The 24,658-nt window shown below is 47.1% G+C and overlaps 1 protein-coding gene across 8 annotated transcripts in view; it reads right to left on the reverse strand.

The window, feature by feature from the left end:
- The window catches only part of PLD5 (phospholipase D family member 5), a 385,783-nt gene that overhangs the window by 165,776 nt on the left and 195,349 nt on the right, over positions 1-24,658 (reverse strand). For 6 of the 8 annotated variants that reach the window (XM_026487593.4, XM_026487592.4, XM_044379889.3 and 3 more), the window contains 2 exons: positions 24,247-24,415; positions 5,231-5,342 (listed from right to left, as the gene is read on the reverse strand). In XM_026487593.4, coding sequence (XP_026343378.1) covers positions 5,231-5,342; positions 24,247-24,415 — 281 coding nt within the window. Of the gene's footprint in view, positions 1-5,230; positions 5,343-24,246; positions 24,416-24,658 lie in introns of those variants that run through there. The other 2 variants (XM_057315031.1, XM_026487597.4) reach the window with 2 other exon arrangements.

The raw sequence follows: 24,658 nt of genomic DNA on the forward strand, positions 1-24,658 counted from the left end.
TAATAGAGCAGGGTTTTTCCCTTGTTCGTTCGTTCGTTCGTTCGGACAGGAACACTTCCTATCACCGAATGCACTTCACCATCAAGACTTCTGGTAAAAAACATCCCGGTGTTTCTGAAGTACAGTGGAGCCTGAATTCTCTGAATTTCTGTTCAGAGGACGGCTGCTGCCCCAGAGAGAAGCCCTGTGACAGGAGGCATGGTCTAGAAGTCACCTCCTTCAGGGCAGTATTAGGAGTGATCGGTTTTAAGTTAATTTAAGTATTAAAGCTAAGGGTTTCTAAGTTGGATTTTAAAATTTATTGCTGAATTTTAAATTAACCCTCATTACCATATGTCATTGGTTCTAAAACCTGCAGTTTGGGGGCACTGGGTGGCTCAGTCGGTGAAGCATCTGCCTTCTGCTCAGGTCAGGATCCCAGGGTCCTGGGATCGAGCCCCGAGTGGGGCTCCCTGCTCAGCGGGCAGTCTGCCTCTCCTTCTGCTGCTCCCCCTGCTCGTGCTCTCTCTGCCAAATAAATAAATAAAACCTTTAAAAAAATAAACAATAAAACCTGCAGTTTTTACATTTTAACGACTCTGCCGTTGGGATGCATCTTACAATTGCTTAGGGGGGTGGCAGTTATAACTGAGCTGTCCCTTCAAGTCTGGACTGTTATTCCTGGGGGTGTGACCAGCTTCCTGCAGTTTCTCAATATTCAGTCAACAAACCATTTCAGGGCTCTTTGAGGAAGGATCGGGAGTCCTGATTACTGTCAGAATATCTTCCTTCGACATTTTCTGGTAAGTGTGCTCAGAGAAAACGGAAGTCTGCTCAGAGAAAAGAGACAATAGTAGACCGCCTGCTTCTGAAGTCAGAGCGCCATCCATGTCGTGATGGTGCAGAGACCGTGCCGGGTGGAAAACACAGGCATCCGTGACTCAGACGCAAAAAGTGATTCAGAAAAATTGGACTCTGCGTAGATGTTTCAAGAATTCCTTGATCATTTCATCTCACTCATGGCAATCTATCTAGCAAACTGTGAACTCTCTGAAGTCAGCGGAAGGCTCAGGCCTTTGTCAGTTTTCTAGCTTTAAAGCCCACCTTTCGGGCACCTGTCAGATGTTCAAGGAATGGTTGTTGAATGAATAATGAATGCACAATGGAGGAAAAGAAGATGGTAAGAGCAACTGTGGAAAAGAAAGGAAGTCTGAAGGCGATGCCATGAGTAAGGCTTAAAATGGACGTTGAGGGATGAATGAGAGCTCGCAAACCGACAGAGGAGAGAGGGTGTTTGAAGTACAAGGAAAAGTGTGTGTTAGGAAACAGAGCCCTGGCTGTGTTTGGGAAATCGCAACTCTCATTCATGCATCTGGAAAGCCAACAACAGAAACTGGTACGAATAGGACTGAAAAGGACATTCAGATCCTGAATTGTTTCACGTGTTTTTTTTTTTTTTAATTGTGTGGACTTTATTTCTAGATCACTGACTTTAATCCTTTCTGACTTTTACCTCATGAGTCGTTCTATTAAAGAGCTATACCGTCCAACAGTGCACGAGTAAAAGCCTGGTTTTTCCCAAAAGGAAATTTATATTTTCTAGCGTAACATTATGTTAGTCTTAATTTTTGGTAGGCTACTGAGCAAATACTTTTGTCGTATTATAGAAAGCACACTGAATTGCTATGGTTTTGAAAGACAAATAAAAAAGAAATTCTTACTTATAAATTTCACTGTAGCAGTAATACAGCATAAGGATTAAAAACACAGGGGCGCCTGGGTGGCTCAGTCATTGGGCGGCTGCCTTGGGCTCAGGGTGTGATCCCGGGGTCCTGGGATCGAACCCCACATCAGGCTCCTCCACTGGGAGCCTGCTTCTTCCTCTCCCACTCCCCCTGCTTGTGTTCCCTCCTCCCCCCACTGGATGTCTGTCTCTCTGTCAAATAAATAAATAAAATCTTTAAAAAAAAAGGATTAAAAACACAGCAGGTAGGGAAACGGACAGGCAGAGCGGAGAGGATTTTTAGGGCCGTGAAAATACCCTGTATGACGTTATAATGAGAGATCTATGTCACCTCAATGTGACCAAAGCTGGAGACTGAGTGACACCAAGAGTGAATCCCAGGGTAAACTGTGGCCTGCGGGCGATGACAAAGTGTCGATTCAGGCTCACCCTTGGTAACTCGCGTCCCCTCTGGGGAGTGATGCTGATGATGGGGGAGGCTGTGCATGGGTCGGGGCGGGGGTACCTGGGAAATCTCCATCCCTTCCTCCCAATGTTGCTGTAAACCTTGAAAGGGCTCCAAAACATAAGGCCATAGAAAACAGACGGTACGAGAGAGAAATAATATTTTGCTTATGACTAAGAGACACGGCCAGAAACAAACACCGTGTGAATAGCACAAACAGCACTGCTGTGGTATTACCAGCCTGCAGTCAGGTGACAGGTGGGACTTCCAAGGCTCCGGCTGGGAGACAAGAACAGGGGATGGCGCGGTCACCCCCAGCCACGGTGGGCCCCACGTGCAGGCGGGTGTGGAGGAAGAAGCAGGACTTGGCGACAGACCTGAAGCGCATCAGCTCGACCGTGCGGCCTGCCGCAGCCAGAAGCCATTTCCCACACACTGCCCGTTCAGGTTGGAGCTCACTGCTTTCAGACTAGTCCTCCAGCCGAGACAACGGACAGCTGACAAAATCCACGCACAAAACCCGTGAAGGCATCCGAAGGCCTCCAGATTTAGAAAGCAAGTTTAATTCTAGGAAAAACAATTTATGGGGCGCTTTTCCACACGTCAGACAGAGTGTCATCTCTGATGTGGAAGCGCACAGGAGCAGCCGGGCGGGTGGGAACCCAGGTCAAGCGGCTGTGGCTGGAAGGGAGGAGAGGAAGAGCACCAGCTAAGCCAACGTGCCGCATTTCGGATGCTCGCGGGGACGCCTGGAGAAGGTCAGTCAGTGGCATAGATGTTTGAACTGACAGACAGCCTTGTCTAAAATGAAATCCCTCCCTGGGCCCGTGGACTCCTTGAGCATAGGGATTCAAAAGCATCCCACCTCTGGGCCACAGTGTGAGGCTTTGTGGGGGGTGACCTTTCTGACATCAGAGTCCTGTGAGTGGGGGAGAGGACAGGCCCCAGGGGGGGCAGCAGGAGTGACAGAAATCAGCCAGGATCCCCCTGCCTCCAGGAAGGGCTCTGAGGCCCGCCTGGCCTGCCTTGCCCTTGCAGGCCCCACACCTGCACGAACTCCTCACCACTCTGGGGAAGCCTCAGTCACCCCTTCTCACCGTGCATGTGACCAGCTCCTACGGCCAGCGACTTTTCACAGACGAAGTTGCTCATGGCTCGTGGACTATTTCTGGCCAGACCTTCCTCGAACTTTACGGGAAGACCAGGATCTCTCCATAAAAAAATTAAAAGATAACCCTAAAGAGAGGTATTCCAACCCAGATTTAAAATGATTTCATAAAAATTAAATAAGATGGTTTCATAACAAACATTTCTAAAATGCACTGTTATTATTTAATATGTCTCTGACAGAGGATAAGAGACCTACAGTCGCTGTGATGAAAACAGGTGGTGACGTATACTTGCGCAGAACGGAAGCCAGACGGGCCTAGCAGAGGCACACAGGGGACGGCGACGAGGGATCAGGGTCCTGTTTATCGCTCTCCCATTGTAAAGGGACATTATTTGTCCTGTTTTGATGAGAACTCCTACCACACACTCACAGAGCCTAAGTTGTAGTAACAGACAACATTTACCGGGAAATTCGAACACTTCCCTCTTCGTGAGAAGCAGTGGCTACAATGAAACTTTGATTCATAGCTCGCTCTGGAACCGTATGCAAGGACTCTACCCACAGACTCATTTATAGCGAATGAATGTCTCGAGGGCCAAACAGTCAGCAGCACCTGACACACCCCTCAGGCCTGCATAGTTGGGTGTTTTCTGGTTGTTATAATTGAAGTATAGTTGTCATACAATATTCTATCAGTTCCAGGTGAAAGAAGAGGTTGGGGTGCGTGCGTATATGCGGGGTGTGTGTGTGTGTGTGTGTGTGTGTATGGAAGTAGACACCGTGGGAGATTTATCAGCAAATACAGGCACCCAGAGTGAGCCAAAAGTATCCCATTCCTAAAAACGTGTCAGCTCAAGGATTTTCAGAGTGGGAACCCAATCTCACATTTTCTAAACAGGAAAAGTAAGGATACGTTTCTAATTCGTGTTAATCCACTGAACTACGTATCTTCTAGTGTTTCAGAAACAATACCCTCTGCTCAGGCCTGACAGTAGCTCCTGCGTTTCCTCGACTTTCCCACGCGTGAAAAATACCACGCCTGTGCCCGACCATGCGTACGTCTTCTGTATATTCAGGTCTTTCCATAGGCTTTGTTGCTGCCAACTTTTCTCCTGCAGAAGGAGAGACTACTTGTGCTCTTTGCTTCCTAGCCTGGCACATTTTTCAGAAGGGTTTTCACTTCATCATCTGGGGAAGACAACCAGCACCACTGCCCCCCCATGTTTACACAGCACAGACGTGAGACACAATGCCGCTCACCGGGGCCAACGCCTGGTCTTCTCCTGGGGACACGGAGCAGCCCGTGCACTTCCACTGGCACGCCTGGCATTTCCGCGCAGAGGCTTACAGCGCCCATAGTAAATGCAGGGCCGACATTCTGATAAATCCGTGAAAAGTATTTGAATGGGACAGTTGTATTAGTGAAGACACAGCAAAGTAAAGAAAGTTATTGCCTAAGGATTCCTGGTCCCTGTGGGATTTTGAGACAAATTGCAAAGTGGCCTATGAATGACCTTCTCTGGAATTAGGCCGGGTTTCATAGACGCCTACATCTGACTGTATTATTTTAAAGAAGATAGAGCAAGAGGAGGATTTCCATTCGAAGGGCAAGAGAAAAACAGAAATCCAGCGTTTGTTCGAATGAGAAGTGGCTCTGTACTTGCATCACTGCAGTGTTCAGAGAGGGAAAGAGTCTACATTCTAGTTAATTATCATGTCATGGCCGGGAGATTATTTTGCATAAACTAATACGCAACAGCACTATTTGAAACTTCCCCGTAGTACTGACTCTCATTTAAGGGCTTTCATCAGGCTATTTTTCAAAGCAGAAATAAGAAGTGAACTTGGTGCGACGTGCCGACCACCAAGAAATCGCGTATTATTTTAGGCAGCATGAGGGATGTCCTCACAGACCCCCAGGGCTAGAGCAGCGCAGCGACCTTGGTCTTACCCTTTGATCGCAAGGCTTCTAATACCTTTGAGTCCGCGGTCACATCACTCACTAGCTTGATTTCGATATTTTGCGAAGTCAGTTGGAGCAACTTTTCGAAAAGACGTTGACCCTAGAAAAAAAAATTCAGAGACCAGGAAAGTCAGAAAACCTAAAGTATGCTATTTTAAATAGGTATAAATAAACTTATTAAAAATTAAAACTATTCATTCAAATTTTAAAAGGCAAGCACTTCAGCAGTTGATATTCATGGAAAATTCTTTCAGGAGAGTTGTTTAACCGGGGTAGTAGCACGAACGCAGATTACATCATGTTTTCTCCAGTGCGGTGTGAGTCAACAATTATTGCGATCCCGGTTCAACGCTACAGGGCAAACCTACCCTTCTTGTACTGTTCCATGAATTCTGACGTTATCTACATGTGAAGAGGCAGCAGAGAATGGTACACGGTTGTGTTCGGGCCCAAAGAGACCCGGATTCCAGCTGGTTTTCCAATTTACAAGCTGTGTCTCTTCTCACTGATCTCCAGCCTCTTCCTCAGTAGAACGTAGATAAAATCAGTATTTACTTTAAAAGGTTTTTTTTGGTGAGAATTAAAGAAGTTAGTAGAAGGTAAATATCCTGTCAGTGGAAGCTCTGATGGGGAAAGCCATGGCGACTTCTCAGGGATTTGCCTGAATTTACCTTCTGGCTTAAAATCCATTTTACAGAGTTCAGCTAACGTTCCGCCTAGCAATCTGTCATCACCAGCACAACCCAAAAACGACCGAAATAAAAACACAAAATAAAACATAAAAGTTTTGCTTACGTAAGATTTTCACACGCATGACATTTTTATAGGAAGTTTCGGTCTCCGGGCGACTCTACGGAGAGGCAGGTCCTCAGCAATTCCACCGTCTCCGGCGAGTGGTCCGCAGCCCCATCCCGCTAATTTCCCCTCGTGCGTGTTCATAGACTCCCTCTCCTTGTCCTAAGAAGAACTGCTCTGCTTTTATTGATTTTTCAGACCTTTGTGATTCAGCCTCTAACTCAAGCGCCTTCCGGGGTCAGACAGGCAATACGGCTTTGGTCTCAATGGCCCCCAAGGGGCAAAGCCTCGTCCTGCCTCGGTCAGAGTGGACCGTGAATAATGATCCGGTACAAAGGCTGGAGGAGAGCAGGGAGGACGTGGACGTGGCGTGTGATTCCTACAGCTCAGCCTCAGGAAACAGAGAAGCCAAAGAGCAAAGCCTAAGACTTTGGAGGGTAAGGAGGCGGAGCCGGCCGGGCAGGGCTGGGGCCGGGTAGCAGGGGGAGCGTCCCGCGTGACCCAGCCCTGCTCCCGCCTGGAGCTGGCCCGGCACAGCCAAAGCCCCGTCATCCCGGGGTACCGGAGGGCGGAGTGGGAGCTGCACCCCATGGCAGGCACGGGAGCTGCCTTTCCTTTAACTAAGTGTGGAAATCGAGGGCGCCCTGAGCGGGGCTCGTGAGCCACTCTGCACCCAGAGCCCGGAGAGTTTCCTGCAGGACAGGGAGGGCCGCGCAGCCAGGGGCTCGGACACAGGCTGAGGGGGACCTCCCGCTGGCGGGGCTGTGGTTCTCCTGCGGGGCTATCCCCAACGCGACCTTCCTCGCCAGCTCTGCTGCCCCACCGACTTGCGTACTATAATGTCGTCACACACCCCTGGAGGCTTGGCGAGGTCTGCACGGCCCAGATTTCTGGAGCCCAGCCTTGTGGTCATCACACGGTCACACAAATTGTTCGTAGTCTCCCCTTCACACAGAGAAGAGAACTGTGAGACCCCCACTGGTAATCGGCTGGTATTTTTACACAAATGCATTTTTTTCTTTTGTTCTTAATGATATCTCACACCAATAACACATAAGAGATCTTCTAACCTGTCTGTATTTCCGGCTCTGTGCCTTAAATTGAGTCCTACTATGTTGTGTTTGAGATTTAAAATGAAGACCAGAACTCTCAAACATGGATGAAAATAGAAACTCCCAAATTCACAGATACTGGCAGACTGTCGTTAAATAAAGCTTATTTTTCCTGTTAGTATGTGCTGATGACTTACACCAAGGATTCTTAAAACTGTTAATTATAGTGCTTACTGTAATGAACGTGGGCCTGGGGGGGACTTCTCCCCTGTTTTCAGTATCTTCCCTTCCTATCGACACATTTTTTGCTAGGACATTCAGAATGTAGTAACAGAGGTAGGAAACACCCACTGAATGCCGAGATCGCAGAAAGGGCTAACTGCTCTCCGAGTTCAATCCTCTCACTGAGCTTTCGTGAAGGAAGACAAAAACCTCTTGGCTTTTAAACCTCAGAAACTCTCGAACAACACGGGTTTGAACTGCACGGGTCCACTTATATACAGATTTTTTCAATATTTATATATATTTATAGTATAGTCCTGTAAATGTATCTTCTCATCCTTATGATTTTCTTAATAACATTTTTTCTTAGCTTACTTTAATGTACATACGAAATATGTTAGTTGGCTATTTCTGTTATCAGGCCCTGGTCAACAGGAGGCTATTAGTATCAAGTTTTCGGAGAATCAAAAGTTATACACAGATTTTTGACTGTGCAGTGGGTTGGTGCCCCATTAACCCCCATGTTCAAGGGTCAACTAATTTAAAAACTTGCCCTTCCTGGTGAAAAACATTAAGCAACATTCCCAACTTATATAAATCATCTTGAAGACAGTCAGTGGCTGAGACATGTTGAGCAGCTTAAGCCAATTAAGCCCTGGCAGCCTGCCTAGGGGCTGGAGTTTGAAGTACTGGGGGGAATAGTTAGCCTCTTAATACTGCCCCTCCTGCACCTAAAAGGAAGAAGCCACTAATAACCTGATGAAGTCAAATATCGATGCGTTTAAGGGGCCCAACAAGAGAGAAGATGCTTGAACACAATGGGCACTTCTCGAGGCTACTTGAGAAGACAGAGCTGAGAGCTCAAACACAATGTAAGTACTCAAGGACACACAAGTAAGGCTGGGACTAACACTCTATGATTTTAGAACTAAATTAGAAGAATAATTAAAGTACAGTTTGGCCACTGTTTCAGACCAAATTAGTGGTCTGAAGATCTAACAGAAGAAATATTTCAAAGCACACGCGCGCGCGCACACACGCGAGAACATAAGGGTGATAAGAAAAGGGTGATAGATAAATCGAGGATATACAACACTTGCCTGATGTGCTGGAAGGAAACAAGAGGCAGAAAGAATACGCTTTCAAATAACGGAAGAGAAACTGTCCCACTTGAGGAAAGCATTGGACTCTTGGTTTCAGCTCAAGTCATGATCTAGGGTCATGAGATCGAGCCCCACCTTGAGCTCTGCACTCAGTGGGGAGACTGCTTGAGATTCTCTCTCTTCCTCCCTCTCACTGGCTCTCTCTCTCTTTCATTTGAGAAAAAAACAAAACAGGGCACCTGGGTGGCTCAGTTGGTTAAGCATCTTTGGCTCAGGTCATGATCCCAGGGTCTTGGGATGGAAACCTGCATTGGGCTCCCTGCTCAGTGGGGAGTCTGCTTCTCCCTCTCCCTCTGCCCCCCCAGCTCATGCTCTCCCTCTCTCTCCAATAAAATCTTTAAAAACAAAAACAAAAAACATACCAGTACTTTCAAGGAAATCTATGCCAGTACAGGTAACACAGTCTTAGAGTAGGGAGAACTTTAACCCAGCTATGGAAGGCCAAACAATGGCCTCCCAAAATGTCAGGTCCTAATCTGGAACCTGTAAATTTTATCTTATTTGGAACTAGGATCTTTGCAGTTATGATTAAATTAAAGATCTCAAGAGGAGATTATCCCGGATTATTTGAGAGCGCCATAGGCGCAATCAATGTACTTGTAGGAGAGGCAGAGGGGACTGGACACACACAAAGGGAGGGGCCGTATGAAGACAGAGCAGAGGTATTTGAGGATGCCAGCCGTGAAGACTGGAGTGACACAGCAGCCAGTAACACAAGGGGACATGGCAGCTGCCACACACTGGAAGGGGTGAGACGTGTGTTCCCCCAGTAGGGCCGGCTGCAGGAGTCTCTGGAAAGAGCACGGCTGGACACCTAGATCTCAGCCCAGGGAAACGGATTACAGACTTCTAACCTCCAGAACTGGGAGAGAATAAATTTCTGCTGTTCTAAGCCACCCGACAGTGGTACTTCGTGGCAGTGGCCACGAAACGAATACCCAAGCTAGCCACGTAGAAACAACAAAAGACGTACAGAGTTACAAAAGATAAAAAAATTACATTGCAAAAGATACCACAAACTAGATGAAACACAGTAAAATTTCTGGAATACATATCTGCTGTGCAGATGAGAAGGGAAGGGGTAGTAGCCGTACTCTACAAAAATATATTAAAAATTAATAAGAAAAGGCCAAAAGCCCAATCAAAACTGGACAAAGTGGGGCTGGCGGACACGAAGCAATGCAGAGAGCTCTCTCTGTACTCAGGAGACTGGAAACAATTTCTGAGTGGCAACCTTTACTCCTGTCCGCGATCTGGGGAAAGGGTGCTCTGACACTGCCGCCCTCCGCTCAGGAATCCCACACCTAGAACGCACCCCAAAGTAACGTAAGCACCAAAATGTGTGTGTGTGTGTGTGTGTGTGACTCTGTGTCTTCGGTATGCTGCTGCCCCACTTAGCACACACATGTACACACATGTACACACGTCTATACGTGCACAGAAGGAAAGTTTAAATCGAAGTTTCGAAGGGCCGATGAAAGATATTAAGCAACTGATGTTGCAGTCACGAGAAAACAAGACTGGGATTTATTTTAAGCCATGATGTCCTTTTACAGCAATACACGTGCCTTGATTTTTTAAATTTGTGATTTAAGAGACAAAACCACATATGCATGGATCCCCTCTGGACTCAATTTCCTAGTTTACTTACTTAACCCAGTAGTTCAATTATTTACAAGATGACTTCTTATTTACTTACTATATTTACGGAAATTTTCAGTACTGCATTTGCTGACATTTTTTTCCATTTAGAAAACTTACTGAAATTTTATTTACTTACTATACTTACTGAAATACATAAAGCTTGCCAGGGATATAAACAAAGACATATTACTTACTCGTATATTTGGCAGCATCAACTCTTGTTCTCAAATAAAAGGATGCCCGGAACAGAAAGAAGGGTCTTTTAAGCAATTTCATTTGACACGTTTACTGGGTGCTTGCTAAGTGCCAGGGACCCTCGTAAGTGCTGGAGATAAATGATAAGTGATTCAATACAGCCCAGCGTGTCAGACGCCAGGGTGGAGGTCAGTATAATAATCCAGCCTAAGCACACAGGGAAATCCCCCAAAGGAAGGGAGGAAAGAAAAAAATGTTCCAGGCAGAGAGACCTGTGGCCCGAGAGCTAAGGAGGTGGCTCTTGTAAGTCTGGACAGAACTTGGACCCAGTCTGGAAAGCTCTGTGGATCTCTAAGGCTTTTACATAGGGAGGAACATGATTGAATTTCTGTTTGAAAAGAAACTTCTGGGGCTCCTGGGTGGCTCAGTCAGGTAAGCTTCTGACTCTCGGTTTCGGCTCAGGCTGTGATCTCAGCGTTGTGAGATCAGGCCTCGCACTGGGCGTGGAGCCTGCTGGAAGAGGCCCTTCCTCTGCCCAACCCCCAACTCATGCGCGTGCTCTCTTTAAAATAAATAATCATTAAAATAATTTAAAAAATAAAAGAAAACTCTGACTACAAATTGCAGAAGGACTGGTACAGGGCAGGGCTGGAGGCTGAACGAGCAATCAGGTTGGCGTGCAGTCCGGTGGGAGGTAACATGGCCTGGGACAGTCGCGTGTCAGTGGCCATCAGAAAAATGGGAAGAGCTTGGGCATTGATGAGACAGCACAGTGATGAGCTCCATGGCCAGGCCTGGGCTCGAGCCGGGAAAGGGGGCTAGAGGGAGGCCCCAGCAGCTCTCCGGACACATCCGTGGGACATGGAATTCCTCATCCAAAGCGAGAAGACGGTGGTCTACGCGTGAGTTCACAAGCATCCTGAGGTCAGGGATCAGTCACAGCTTGGGGAGGTCAGGCAGTGCCATACGTCCAGGAACGTAGTGGAGAACAGCAGCCTTGTGGGCAATGAGCAACAAGGATCACCCGCCTGACACCAGCGAGGAGGGTCTGCTATGCCAGCGTGCAGGCCTCCGGTCCACTCATTAATCCAGGTTCCGTCCCATTAAGGGGCTTAATTATTCTGAACAGTTACTCATCAAAACCTGGCCTAATGATGGTTATGACAATTATGCGCCCCGTGGGTAGGAACACAGCCGCCCCTGTTGGGCAGATAGATGAAGAGTGCCCGTAACAAGCCAGGAGATAGCAAGGAATTCATATCAGGAGCAGCCGGTTTGTAAGAAGGACCTGGGCAGCTGGATTCCTACGGTAGCTGGAAAGTAGCTTTGGGGTGGCTCCCGTCTCCCCTCCAGCTGCAAGGGGCAGGTGGACAACGTCACCTTGGTGGCGTGGTCAGCCGCGTCTGGAAGCGTGTGGCCAGCACAGCTCGTCAGCATCCTCTGGTGCAAAAGGCAGATGTGATGGGCAAGGGAGGGACACACGACCTCTGCCGACACTCCGGCTCCTTCACAGTCACTGCTCTGAGGGGGCCACGGGCCCCACATTGCATGGGGCAGAACTCCTTTAGGTCCTGACTCCTGATGACCACAGCTCCCCCTGTATGTAACCACGAGGGTGCCCTACATGGTCCCTGAAAATCCCACAGTCTTAAGGAAGCAGCTCAGCCTCCTTAGCCCTCTGCCCCCACCTCTGAGAACTGATCCCGAGTTAATGAGCAAAAAGAAAATGTTTTGCACAAAGATATTTCCTGCAGCAGAATTTATTCAGAAAAATAAAAGTTAAAAAACAGGTTAAACGTTCAATAATAAAGAGTTACATCAGTTTAATCTGGTGCATCTATTATACTGGATATTACACAGCCAATTTAAAATAACATTCAAAATGTTAAAATAATGAAAAGGTGCTTATGGTATAATGTTAAATTCAAAATTAAGAAATAAATTTCTTTGTATAATATGAGCATAGGTACGTCCTTGTACATAAAAATAGCAAACTTGAAAAAAAGCTTTGTTGATGGTTACATGGATGATTGTGTGTTTCTAATCATTTCTCTGTAGATTCCAAATTTTCTACAGTGAGAAGATATTACTATTATAATGAGAAAAAAATCCAACTTATGCTTTAAAAGAAAATTGCAAACACATAAATTGGCCAAAGGGAAATAGGAAGTGTAGCAAGAAGGTCCAGAGAGAAAACACTCAAGCATTTAGGTGAGCAAAACTAAGATGAGACAGCTTTAAAGAAAAATCATTATTTAATCCAAATAATTGGGAAGAGTATCTTTGGGTTCATGATTTATTCATGCCTATATGATTGGAATTAAAAAGAATCAAAGAGGTTAAACTCTTGCTAATCATAGTGCTTACGAGTTTATATCAGAATGATGATTTCCCTTGGAAATATACTGGAAAGCAAGCACGGGCATAATTAGGATCGCTCAACAGATGGGGGAATAGAAGCACGGTGAAGCAGCAGGAATTTACCACGGAAGAACAGCACTGAGGGAGAACCAGAAGCCACAGGAGCCAGAGAGCTCGCCGAGCCACTGAGAGCCAAGGACAGCCTTCCCAGCCTGCTAACCGCTGTCCTCTTGCTGCCCTACCTCTCTGCATTCCGGTCATCCATCTCTCCACCTCCTCCACTCCACCCTGAGTCCCAGCGTGGGTAGGGACCGTTGCTTATTTGATTTTGCATCCTCAGCAAATAGCACAGTACCTTGCTAAATATTTTGCAACAAAGCCACATGCAAAATCATTCCGTGGCCGCATTTCCAAAGCAAGAATGCTAATTTGTGAGTGTCGGAGTGTGGATCTGTGGAACAGGGAAGAGATGCTATTTTGCAAGAAGGAGACACCCTTTCCTTCAGGTTCTGCTATTTTCATGCTGACACTGCACACCAGGAGCTTGACTGAAATAATATTCAGCCTAGAGATGTGAGGGCGGAAGAGAAATGTACGCTTCAAATCCCAAAGCAATCGCTGGGCTCCCTTCTCTTCTTAGCACCTGCTAGACAATAAAGCCACAGTAATAAACATGACCACATGCCCTAGAGGCCAGGAAGGTGTGGAATATTCCAGTAGAAGTTGCCACCTTTTTATATCATCACCGAGAGAACAAGTGGGACACACAGGGTTAAACTGAAACAGGGAAAATTGGGTCCACAGACCAGATGGGACGGGACCAGAGTGGTCCGGCCGGGAAATCTGCAAAACTCAAACACTTTATCAGACTGCGGTGGTTTTAAGCAGTGACACTCAATCCTGGCAGCCAAGTCATATTTATTTATCTATCTATCTATTTATTTATTTATAAATTTTTTTTATTATATTATGTTAGTCACCATACAGTACATCCCTGGTTTCTGATGTAAAGTTCGATGATTCTTTAGTTGCGTATAACACCCAGTGCACCATGCAATATGTGCCCTCCTTACTACCCATCACCAGTCTATCCCAATCCCCCACCCCCTCCCCTCCGAAGCCCTCAGTTTGTTTCTCAGAGCCAAGTCATCTTTATAAAACGTATCAAATCCTGAGCCCCTCTCCAGGTACTCTAACTTCAGTATTCCAGGGTAGCCTGGACCTTAGTATATTCTAGAAGCTCCCCTGGTGATTCTGACATGTAGTCACAGTTGAAAACCACCCTCCTGGGAGCAGAGGGTGAGAATCCACCTGAAAATACACACCTTTCTCTTTCTTCTTCCTTCACCTAAACCCTGAAAAAAACCGTGAATTAGTATCCTGAACCTCCTTGAACAGGAGTTAAGAACTTGACAAGCAGCTCAAAGTTATTCCTGCTCTCAGGTTACATAGAAAGCAAGTGTCCACTAGGTAAATTTGAAACTCACTGTCCGGCACCAGAAAAACAAAAATAAAAATGAAAACAGCAACTCACTTTTATGAGCTCCGTTATCTGTTGGTTTACAAGCACATCTAAATCAGATTTACGAAGCCATCAAAGGAGACTGGCATTGTTATACCCGTTTTATAGATGAGTTAATCAAGGATCGACGGATTATGACCTTTGCCCAATGTGGCCACAACCACTAAACGACAGGTCGTGTAGACCCCGTGATTGTCCCGCTGGAGTCTGGGCCTCCTGAAGAATGCTGCGGGTGTGCCTTTTCCACTAGCCAAACTCTCAGAACCGAAAATAAACAAAGGCACAAATTCTAAACTGAGCCAACTGACAGAGCATTAGCATGCATCCTAATTTTGCTTTCATTAATTTACATGTTTTATTTTTCCCTATACCCCTGTAAAAAAAACAAAAAACTAAAAACAAAACCAGACAACAGGAAGCTGGCCATCATATAGTAAAAATGCATGCAAGCCCCCAGATCTACATCAAAACAAAGGGTGAAATGTGTGTTTTTCAGGTTGTAACACAAGATTCCCTTTTCTCCGGCAGCCTCCTGCGAACCTACCAATTACAATGCACCAAACTCTTAATTGCCACAGGCTCAAAGAGTTTAAATTGCTTAAAGAATAAAGAATCCAGTCTCCACCAACCATGCTCATCCTTTCAGGCAAAATGAAAAGCAGGAACTGTTGTGATTTTATTTTTTCCTAGACTGCAAAAAAAATTCAGAAAAAAAAGAGAGAGAGAGAGAAAGAGAAAGAAAGAAGAAAGAAAAGAAAGAAAGAAAAAAAAAGAAAGAAAGAAAGAAAGAAAGAAAAAAAATTCTAATTAAATATTATGACGAGACTGCAAAATTACTGGGTACTTTTCTCAGACGTTTACATGGGAACGACACCGGCAAAACAGGATTTTCCTGGTTCCAGAGATACCCCTGTGTTGCAAAGTGGGCGCTGACTGTGTACATGATGAACGAATGAATGAAGTCTCCTTCAATACTTGGGGAGAGAATGGACCCACTTTGGGACAGGAGGGGTGGGAAAGAAAGGAAGAAAGGAAAAGATGGCGGAGACCCAAGAGCACAGAGCCCTAGCTGACCCCTCCAGACGGCAGGCTTCCTAGGAGGGCTTGAATTCTACAGCAATTCTAATAGAAAATGTTAATAATGCCATTTATGAAGCAGCCAGCAACACGGCTATGAAACAAATGGGACAAGGAAGAGGGTTCTAAGTTACGTAAAACAAAACCCTTGGCTGGAGGTTAACCTACATCTGTAGTCAGTTAGAATATTGCTAGCAAGGAGTGAGTGGGCGGCAGGATGGCCCAAAGACAGGAGTCCCACTCGGCTGCAACGGCCTGGCCCATGACAGCAGACTGGCCCATCAAGATCAAGGGGGAGATCTCTCAATGTTGCCGGAGTGTGGGGCTCTTTGATTTAAAACCAAAACAAGGAGCAGAAAACCAACCAACTGACCAGTCAACAAAAATCAGAAGTGGCTCTAGGTTTGAGAAGACCACATGACTGCCCGTGGATTCAAGATTCAAGATGTCAGTAATCCAGAGATCCGTGTGTGTTCAGGCAGGCACACGGGTGTGCATGAGCAGATGGGTGACAGCAAGACTGTGTGCATGTGTGTTTGTGTAAGGATTTGTACTTAATAAATGAAAGCTACAATTGTATATACAAAGATAATTTGCATAATCCTTCTTATCTACCCGGGGCTTCATATTTTTAGAAACTACATTTCTCTTTTAATTTGACGTGGTAACCATCCCAGCTTCCAGCAGAGCGTAAAGCATATAAGAACTCATTATTTGTTAGTAAAATCACGCGGATTCGAACTGGAGTTGCCCTGTGCACACAAACGACATTCACGGTCCTAACAAGCACCTCCTAAGAGGGCCAAGCGCTGTTCTGTACTCTTCACGTGCACTAACTGGTGTGATCTACGCAACGCCCCACGAGGTGGGCTCTGGGACCTGGCGCGGTGCTGACATCGAGGCTTACAGAGCTCAGCGTCTCACTCGAGGTCCAGCAGCGGGCAAGTGGATAAAAGGGAACCTGAGCCCCTCCCTCCTCACTCACCTCTGCGGTCTGCCTACCGCCAACTGCCCTTGGCTCACCGAACTTTCCTCCGTGTTGCTCACTAAACTGAGCAAATACCATTACGTTTTTAAAACCCTAATTTTTCAAAATGAATTGTGATGTGCCCTCGATTGGCAATCATGACTCACGGTGGAAAAGGAACTAATTGATTTCATATGAATGCATCTCAAAGATTCAGTTGTTGCAGCTCGTTAATTATTTCATTTGGTTTCTGACAGCGAACTCACAGAGAACAGAATTCTATTTTTTTTGGTTTGTTTGGGGTTTTTTGCCCAATGAATCAGGTAGCTCTGAAATCATCAAATCACATTCCCTGGCTTTTCCTGAACGGTCTTGATTTCATAAATCCCCATCATCTAATCCCACAAATTAGCAATCACACTGTCGTAGAAATTTCAGTATTTCACGGTCTAAAGTCATCATCTGGACACAAAGAAACAAAAATCCTTTGCCCAACCACGTATTTTGATTACATTTTAAAGTACGGTTACCATGGAACCACAGAGCTCACTAGCCCCTGACACAGCTTTCACACAGAGGAAAGTCGCTGACTAGTGTCTTTGCACATGGAAGGAAACACACACAATAGTGGTGAAAGGTGGAAAAGACAAGAGGAGTTCTTCAGGGCAGGAATTAAAGCAGCAACCTCTTAGAACTACAGATTAAAAATGCATTTTTATGAATGTGTTTATAAACACACACACACACACAAGTCCCACATTCATCACCCTGTGGGTAACGACCATCACACACCCTTCAAAATTGCTTCTCATCCAGAGAAAACACAGATGTCATGGCCACGTTGATCGGTGCGTCTTTTCTGCCGAGCTGGGGCCTGCCTGCCACTCACTGACCGTTCCTCAAGCATCTTGCTTACGGTCGTACTATAATAAGTAGATGGGCCAAATCTCAGTGACGATTCCTGCTTCTCTGGGTGTCATGTATGGTTTCCATGTAGGACTTCTCAGACTGTGTTGGTTTACAAGTAAAATACCATGTTTGGCTATACCACTCCTCAAAATAAAATGATTTTCTTTTAAAAAATATATCCATGGAAAATAAGCTGTGAACCTGGGCCAATTTTCATTGTATTGGAACATCTTAAAAAAAATTTTTAATTTGCTCACTTGGGTTATTAGAGTGCGAAAGTTCTTCTTAGCATTTTTTTGGAGTGTAATAAGCCAATCAATGACTACATCCCAATATTTATAAGGTCTTGGTAAACATAAAAGCATGCTCACAGGGTCGGAGATTGGCCACCCAAACTCTGAATTTTTTTTGGCCAGTACAGTTGTATTTGGGGCACTGCATTTTCTAGTGACAAACCAGTGCTTATAAAGTACATGTTATTTCTTTCCCGGCGCACATATTCCATATTCACATATCAAGAATGCCCCGTTATTTACCATAGCAGCTCAACTTTAAAACTGCCGTGGAATTTGCTACAAATTTGGGTCCTTTAGTGTTTTGTCTGGAACAATGCTAAATGTTGAAACCAGAGTCTTGAATCTCCTATCGCGTTTGAAAGATAAGATCAGGTAAAACTTAGAGCAAGTAGGCATTCAGCCAGTACCTTCTTTTTTTACGAATGCTAAAACTTAGTGGCCTGAAGAGAACAGAATCTAGCGTCCTTACATGGCACCTGGAGAGAAAAAGTTGGCCCTAAGGACCTGCTTTCAGGACGCGGGTTCCTTGCCCCACTCCCGACCTCGGCACAGTGACCCCCCACTGGCAGGATGGAGGGGAGGACAGAAGGGAACCAGCTATTTTCAAAATAAACTTTAAAACCCAAGACATGTGGTACTTAGACGAGTTCTCCTGGGTCCCTTTGCGAATACTGCTGCAGGGGTCGAGGGTGGCCTGGGGGAAGATGGGACATGGAGCCAATCAGGCACCAAGCACCATTTCCATTCCACAGGTTTGCTCTCTCTTTACTTTTGTGTCTTTGTTTTTCTTTCAAGATTTTCCTATTCATCCTAGTGCAATAGATTCAACTCAGCTAGGATGTCACTCCATGAGGGCAGGGATCCTGGGTATCCCGTACACCCTTAACGGGGCCTGCACATGGGGACCTCAGCAATATTTGATGGCTTGCTTTCGTCATTTGGCCCTTGAGAGGGTCAAATGTGATCACGTACAATACTACAAAAGCCTGAATTTCTTGTGAAGATGGTATTAATCTAAGAACTGCCCTTTCCTTTATGCTTTTTCTCTCAAGGCTGATGCCTGGTTGACTTGCCAGCACACAAACCTGTCTGCAGACTCCTGTTTCCCGGTGTGGCTTGGAAATTCTAGAAGTCCGGCACCCACATAAAATCCTAGCACTTCTGCAGGACAGAGGTAGGCAAGGCAGACGTTCTAATTTGTATCACCTCGTTTTTTGTTGTTTTTCCACTTGCTTTTTAAAAAAATTGAAGTCTAGTTGGTATATTAGTTTCCGGTGTACGACATGGTGATTGAACAAGTCTACACACTCCACAACGCCTACCATCATCACCGCACAACACAACCACTACAGTGCTCCACTTCACACCCCGCGACTTGTTGATTTTATCACTGCACGTCTATCTCTTATTCCCCTTCACCTATTTTGCCCATCCCCCCACCTTAAAGGTGTTCGACCAGTAGAGACTGGTTGCACGGGGTTTCTCAGCATCATCCCTTGGCCCCCAGGGGACTCGACCGGAGGAAGAGGAGAACTTCACTACCTTGCTGAGGCCGGAACCCTCCGAACAGTGCTGTAAGCCTCACGGGTCCCCAGGGATCCCCGTTCCGCACAGGGCGTGGGACTCAGCGCCGAGAAGAGGCAGGGGTGGAAGAGCTGTCGCCCACATGGCTCGCACAGCCGGCTTGAATGCATTTAATGTGCGAGCTGGTGAAGCCCCTCGCTGCTTGCTGTCTGCGCACGCGGAGCTCTCCTCCGAAGACGCGGGAAGTTACAACCAGCACTCTGCAGAAACCGAGGGCTTTTCATCTGCAGGGCGCCTGGGGCCGCGAGAGGTGGGGGGGGGGGGGGCAGCCGAGAGGCGTCCCTCTGGCGGGAGCACGAGGATTCCACCAGAAGACCTCACTCTAACTGGGGTGTCCTCCTCGAGGGGTGCTCTGTGAGTTCAGTAGGAGCCAGGTTACTGGGAACAAGTTGCTGGAGTGACCGGAGCGAAGCTTCCAGGCGTGGTGTTCCTTCCACGTGAGTGAGGCCCACCTTAATTCCCTCTGAAGTCATGCGACCAACAAATATTCCCTCCTTAACCAAACTCCAGCCAGACGCCTCTGAGCCCTCTTCTCTCCCAGCCCCAACCTTGTTTTATAAAAACTGCCGACTCTCAGCACAACTGATTTCATCCACCCCACCCAGTTCCCTCCACGGCTCCCTCATCAAAAGGCTTGAACAAAATGCTAACAGTTTCAACAGCTCGAGGCCACATCCCCAGGATGACCCTGCCCCTTAAAGTGCCTGCTTCGGAAAGCTCAAGGTTTTGCCAAAAGAATTTGCTGTTTGTTCCTGCCAAAACCTGTCTCCCGGTCTCTGTGGGAGGGTAGGAGCCTCACTGTGATAAGCGCCCATTAGCAAACCCCCGATGGGCTTCCTATGGGCCAACCCCCTCCCCCCACTTTAATAAACTTGACTTCCCTGGTCCTGTTGAAGCCCCTGCTGTCCCCCACCTCCCTCCCTCATTCTCCCTGAAAAATGCTCCATCATCTCTGTACAAATCTCAGTTCAGCTCACTCGGACCCTCTTCCCTATTGCAAAAACACAGTCCTGGGTTAAATCTGTCCTTAGAACTTGATCCAGTGTGTGGCTTTGTTTCTGTTTGACACAATCCATTCAACAACTACTCAGCAAACGTTTACCGAGCACCTAGTATGGGCACTGTTATTCAAAACGGCCCCAGAACCTCATTCGTGCTCCGTGAGCGGTACTGAATACTAACCATGAGCTATGACAGAACCTTTCTGTGACTCCCCCTTCTACCCGATAGTGGGAGCACCTAGGAGGGTTTGCTGGGCTTATAGAACAAGACAGCCGAAGACGGTAGTTCAGAACTTCTCAAACTTCTCAAAACCCCGAGCATATGAATCAGCTGGGAATCTTGTTGAAATGGAGATCCTGATTCGGGTAGGGCTGGGGTGGGGCTTTAGTAAAAACCTAAAAATAGGTTTTTACCTATTTTCTGATATCCTCCCAAGATTCTGCATTTCTTATAAGCTCCCAGGTAATAAAGACGTTTCGGGTCCCAGGGCCAATCTGAGTAGTGAGAGTTTAGCTCACGCCTGAAGGATTAGGGTGAAAGGTCAGGTTAAAAGCAAGGAGAGGCCAGAGGTCCTCAGGTGGCTTCTGAGAGTCATGCCCATCCTACACTACCCGTCCAGGGACTTTACATCCCTACAAAGCCATGTGAGCACCCCTGTTCCACTGGTTTGAACCACCATGCACCAGTCCCCAGAGACGGCCAGGACTACCAGATGCTCCGCTTCCTGCCTCAGTCCCCAAAACACCCTGAATCCTGCAAATGGGTTTAATGGGCAGCCCTGGAGAATGCTATAGGTTCCCTGGGACCTCCTCATCAACTCCCAGTCTAGACTGATTACAGAAATCCTGGAAGCTAACCAGGATTGAGGGCAGGGTCAGAGGGAAATAGTAGCCACGGGGAAAAATAAAGCCAGTTAGCCAAGATCACTTTGTAGTTGGGGAGAAAAATCCATCATTCCGGGGACACAGCATTTCAGAAAAGACTTCAACTTCAACCAAGTCCAAGAGTAAATGCCAATCTTCCCACTGTGTGTTGGATACCCCCAGCTCTTCAGGGGTGCCCACGAGGTTGACAGCCTGGGGCTCACACAGCATGGACGCCTGGGCCCCAGCATACAGCAGGCTCAGCGTGCAGTTCCCGTTCAGTTCCGTGGCCACGAGCCGGCCAGGCTTCCAAACTCTGGAAGTCTTGTCCAGGACTCAGGAAAGACAACCTGAACGATGTCTTGCTAACACCATCAAACCTGCTGTAGTGAATTGTTCCAGAGTTGGCTGCCAACACTCTCCCTTTCCTGGACCGGCATGCCTCTCCTAGAATCTCTTGCCCCTCCCCTGGGACTGGGCTGCTGACCTTGTGACTTGCTCTGACTAACAGAATGTGGCCAAAGTTATGTTCTAGGAGCCTAGGAATTCAGAGGTCCTGCAGTTTTCACCTTTGCCCTCTCGGGATCCAGCTGCCCGACAAAAACCCCCAGTTAGATTACTGAGTGATGAGTGTCCACTTGGGGAGAACGAGAGCTGGCCAACCCCCAGACAGTCAGTCCAGACGCAGCCACTGTCCCAGCTAAACCACCGCATGAGTGACCGCAGCCAACACCACTGGAGCGAAAACCTGTGCTTCCTGTGCACGGAACCATAGGAAATAATACTTACTAAGTTTTGGACTTGTTCCTTTCACCACACAGAAAATTGAAATAAAAACTAGTGTAGCAAGGACATAAACTGTCTCTGGGACTGGCTGCTTGTGGACGCTGGAATCTCATTCCCACTTCAGGCTGGAGGAACAGTGAAGAAATGGCTTCTGGAGCCTTGAAGAAGTAACGGCAACACTACCACCTGCCCTGAAGTAGAGAACAGAAAGGGCGACTGCTGGGTTTGTGGACCTGGCTAAGGAGATTGTCCAGGCAGGTGACCAAGGTGTTCGTGGTATATGTTAACTATGAGAAAATGCAGAGAATCTTGAAGAGTTGCTCGATGGCAAAATACTCTGCGAGTCAGAAATGGCCTCAGGATAAAGATGAACCGAGAGTCGTGGCAGTAGGATTCGTTGTCAAGATCTCAGAAAGACTGCAAGTGGAGGCCAGTCCACAGGCCCCCACAGCCAGACCAAGAGCTCCCGGCAACTTTATGGGGGGCAGGCCTGAAAGCAGCCTGAGTCACAGTGCAAAGTAGAGAAGCCATACTGCCGAGAGTCTGGGCTCAGGGTGTTTGCCAACAGAGTGGAGGATGATTGGATACAAATTAAATCTACAAAGGTTGAAGGGATTGTACCATTTTGGTCTTCAAAAAAAAAAAAAAAAAAAAAGGACAGAGATGCTTTAAAATCAACAGAGGTCTCTAGGGCCTCAGTTTCTACCAGCAGGAAGTCAACTAAGAAAGTGGGGAGCAAACACAGGCGATTTCTTATGGAAAAGAAAGAACAACAGAGAGGGGAGCGCAGAGCTTCTGAGAGCCCCAGACTAGGAAAGCGCGTTAGGGAGCAGAACTAGATCCTAGCCCGGCAGCATTCCCAGGTCTCAGAGTTTGGAAGCCTGGCGGTGTGGGATGGGCTGGATTTCAAAACTGCTATGGGCCCAGGACTGGTCTGTGCTCTCCATCCCCCACCCCTGCCCCTTAAACAAAAGTATCTAGTGTAGTTCTCCTACCCCTGCCTCCCCGTTACAGGTTGGGAGGGTGTGTCGGGAGGCACAGGACTTGTCTTCTAGTTCCCAGGTTTCTAAATCAGGAGAAGCCCCTGTGAGGAGCCTCATCCCCATCCAGACCTGATGCAGATGAGGAGATCCTGGATCCTGAGCCTTGCTGTAGTGGGGGGTGAGGCGTGACTAGCGTATGTGATAGAGGTAATGGATCGCTATGGCCAGAGTGGACTGTGGTGTATAATTTCCAAGGATGTCTGCCAACAATCCTCCTTATTCCCGTATAGATGCCACTCCTCCCGCCTTGGCTTGTGACTTGCTCTGAGCACTAGAATAGGATGGAAGCAGCTGGGACCCCAGAGCTCACATCTTAAAAGGCCTCATACTTTCTGCTTTTGGATTTTAGGATACAGGCACCCCTTAAAGTGTTCAGGTTCATTTACTGAAGGGGGAGAGACAGATGCAGAGAGAGGCCCAGGCGGCCCCCAGACACTCCAGTCACCCCAAACAACACCGTGTGGATCAGAGACGAGTTCTCTCTGCTAAACCCCACCAGAATCACGACTAAATACATGATTATTATTTTTGATACCACGAAGTTTTGGAATGATCTATGCCGCAGCAAATACCCGACCTCCCTGCGTAAACAGGAGAGGGAGAAAGTACAGAACACAGTTAGTCAGCGTACTTTCTTCTCCCGCACAACCTCTGTGGGTTTGTTTGGTTGTTTTTACCTGTTTTCTGATATCCTTTGACTTTAAAATAGTACCATTGAAGAAAAGATTTCAAAGCACCGACGAGGTAGTGATTATAGGCTTAATGCCAACGCATTTCCTATACGGTGACAAAACTGATTTTACCCTCGACCCAGACAGGACGTGTGAGTGCAGGTCAGACACGGGTGGAACCCCCGGGCGGCTCAGCGCTATCGTGGTCGTGCCAACACAAACTAACGAGAAACCAAACAAGAACGTGCTGCGGATGCCCGGGACCACTCTCCTAGCGCCAGGACATCGCATCCAGAGTCATGTATCGCTCCCTCTGATTTCTAAAAGCTGCTCTTGACATTAGCACACGTCTCTCTCCTCTTCACTCAAATAGGACGCAGCCAAGAATAGACAACTATACTGGGAATTTCGATTCCACCATTGAAGAAAAAAGAAGTTGGCTCTGGGTCCTCAAGGCGAATTACAACACCCATTAACCAGGTCAATGCCTCGGCAAGCAGGCACGGGGTTCACGCTACGAGCATGCAGGCGTCACAAAGCAGAGTGGGGGGGGCGTGCTGTCAACAGACACCCGGCGTGAACCGCGCCCCTGAAGTGTCCAAGCCAGCAATGCTGCATCGAGAGCCGTGTGTGCACGGACGAAACATGGGTTTGCCCTTGAAAACCGGGCATCCAGCAGGAGCTGAGCAACGCACGGTCAACGACAGCACCTACGTGTGAGCGTAACAATGTTCGGATACCGTGGGGGGCGGCAGACAGAAAAAGAGACCTTGAACTGGAGAAGGGAAGGCAAGCACACGAAGGCCGGGACGCGCGTAAGTACAGTCGCCGCACACAGAGGACGCAGCTTACCTGACATGCCGACGGGTGACTGTGGTTGAGATCCCAATGGGAGGACACGATGTCAACAGACTTTCTGGCCATGCTGAGTAAGTTCATCCAGCCTTGGAAAAGTGACAAGTGAAATGGTGCATTTTCTGAGTAGTTAAGGCCTTCAGGGATATTTTCCACCAGGGCAATTCTTAGGAAAGATTTTGAAAAACAAACAAACAAAATCCAGTCAAATTTGAAGGCACAGATCTTTACGCAAGCATACAGAGACATCTAGAAAATACTGTTCACTCTGTCCGATTAGGTATGTGCCTCATGATTTACATTTCCCACCAAAGGCCTCGTACATTTCCCCTCTGCCAACCTTCCCAGTTCTAAGAGTTCATGCTGTTTTTCCCCAGGTGTTGCTCCATTTAAGGAAATCATAGTCTAT

Source organism: Ursus arctos, unplaced genomic scaffold (genome assembly GCF_023065955.2).
Source record: "Ursus arctos isolate Adak ecotype North America unplaced genomic scaffold, UrsArc2.0 scaffold_2, whole genome shotgun sequence".
NCBI classification, from domain to species: domain Eukaryota; kingdom Metazoa; phylum Chordata; class Mammalia; order Carnivora; family Ursidae; genus Ursus; species Ursus arctos.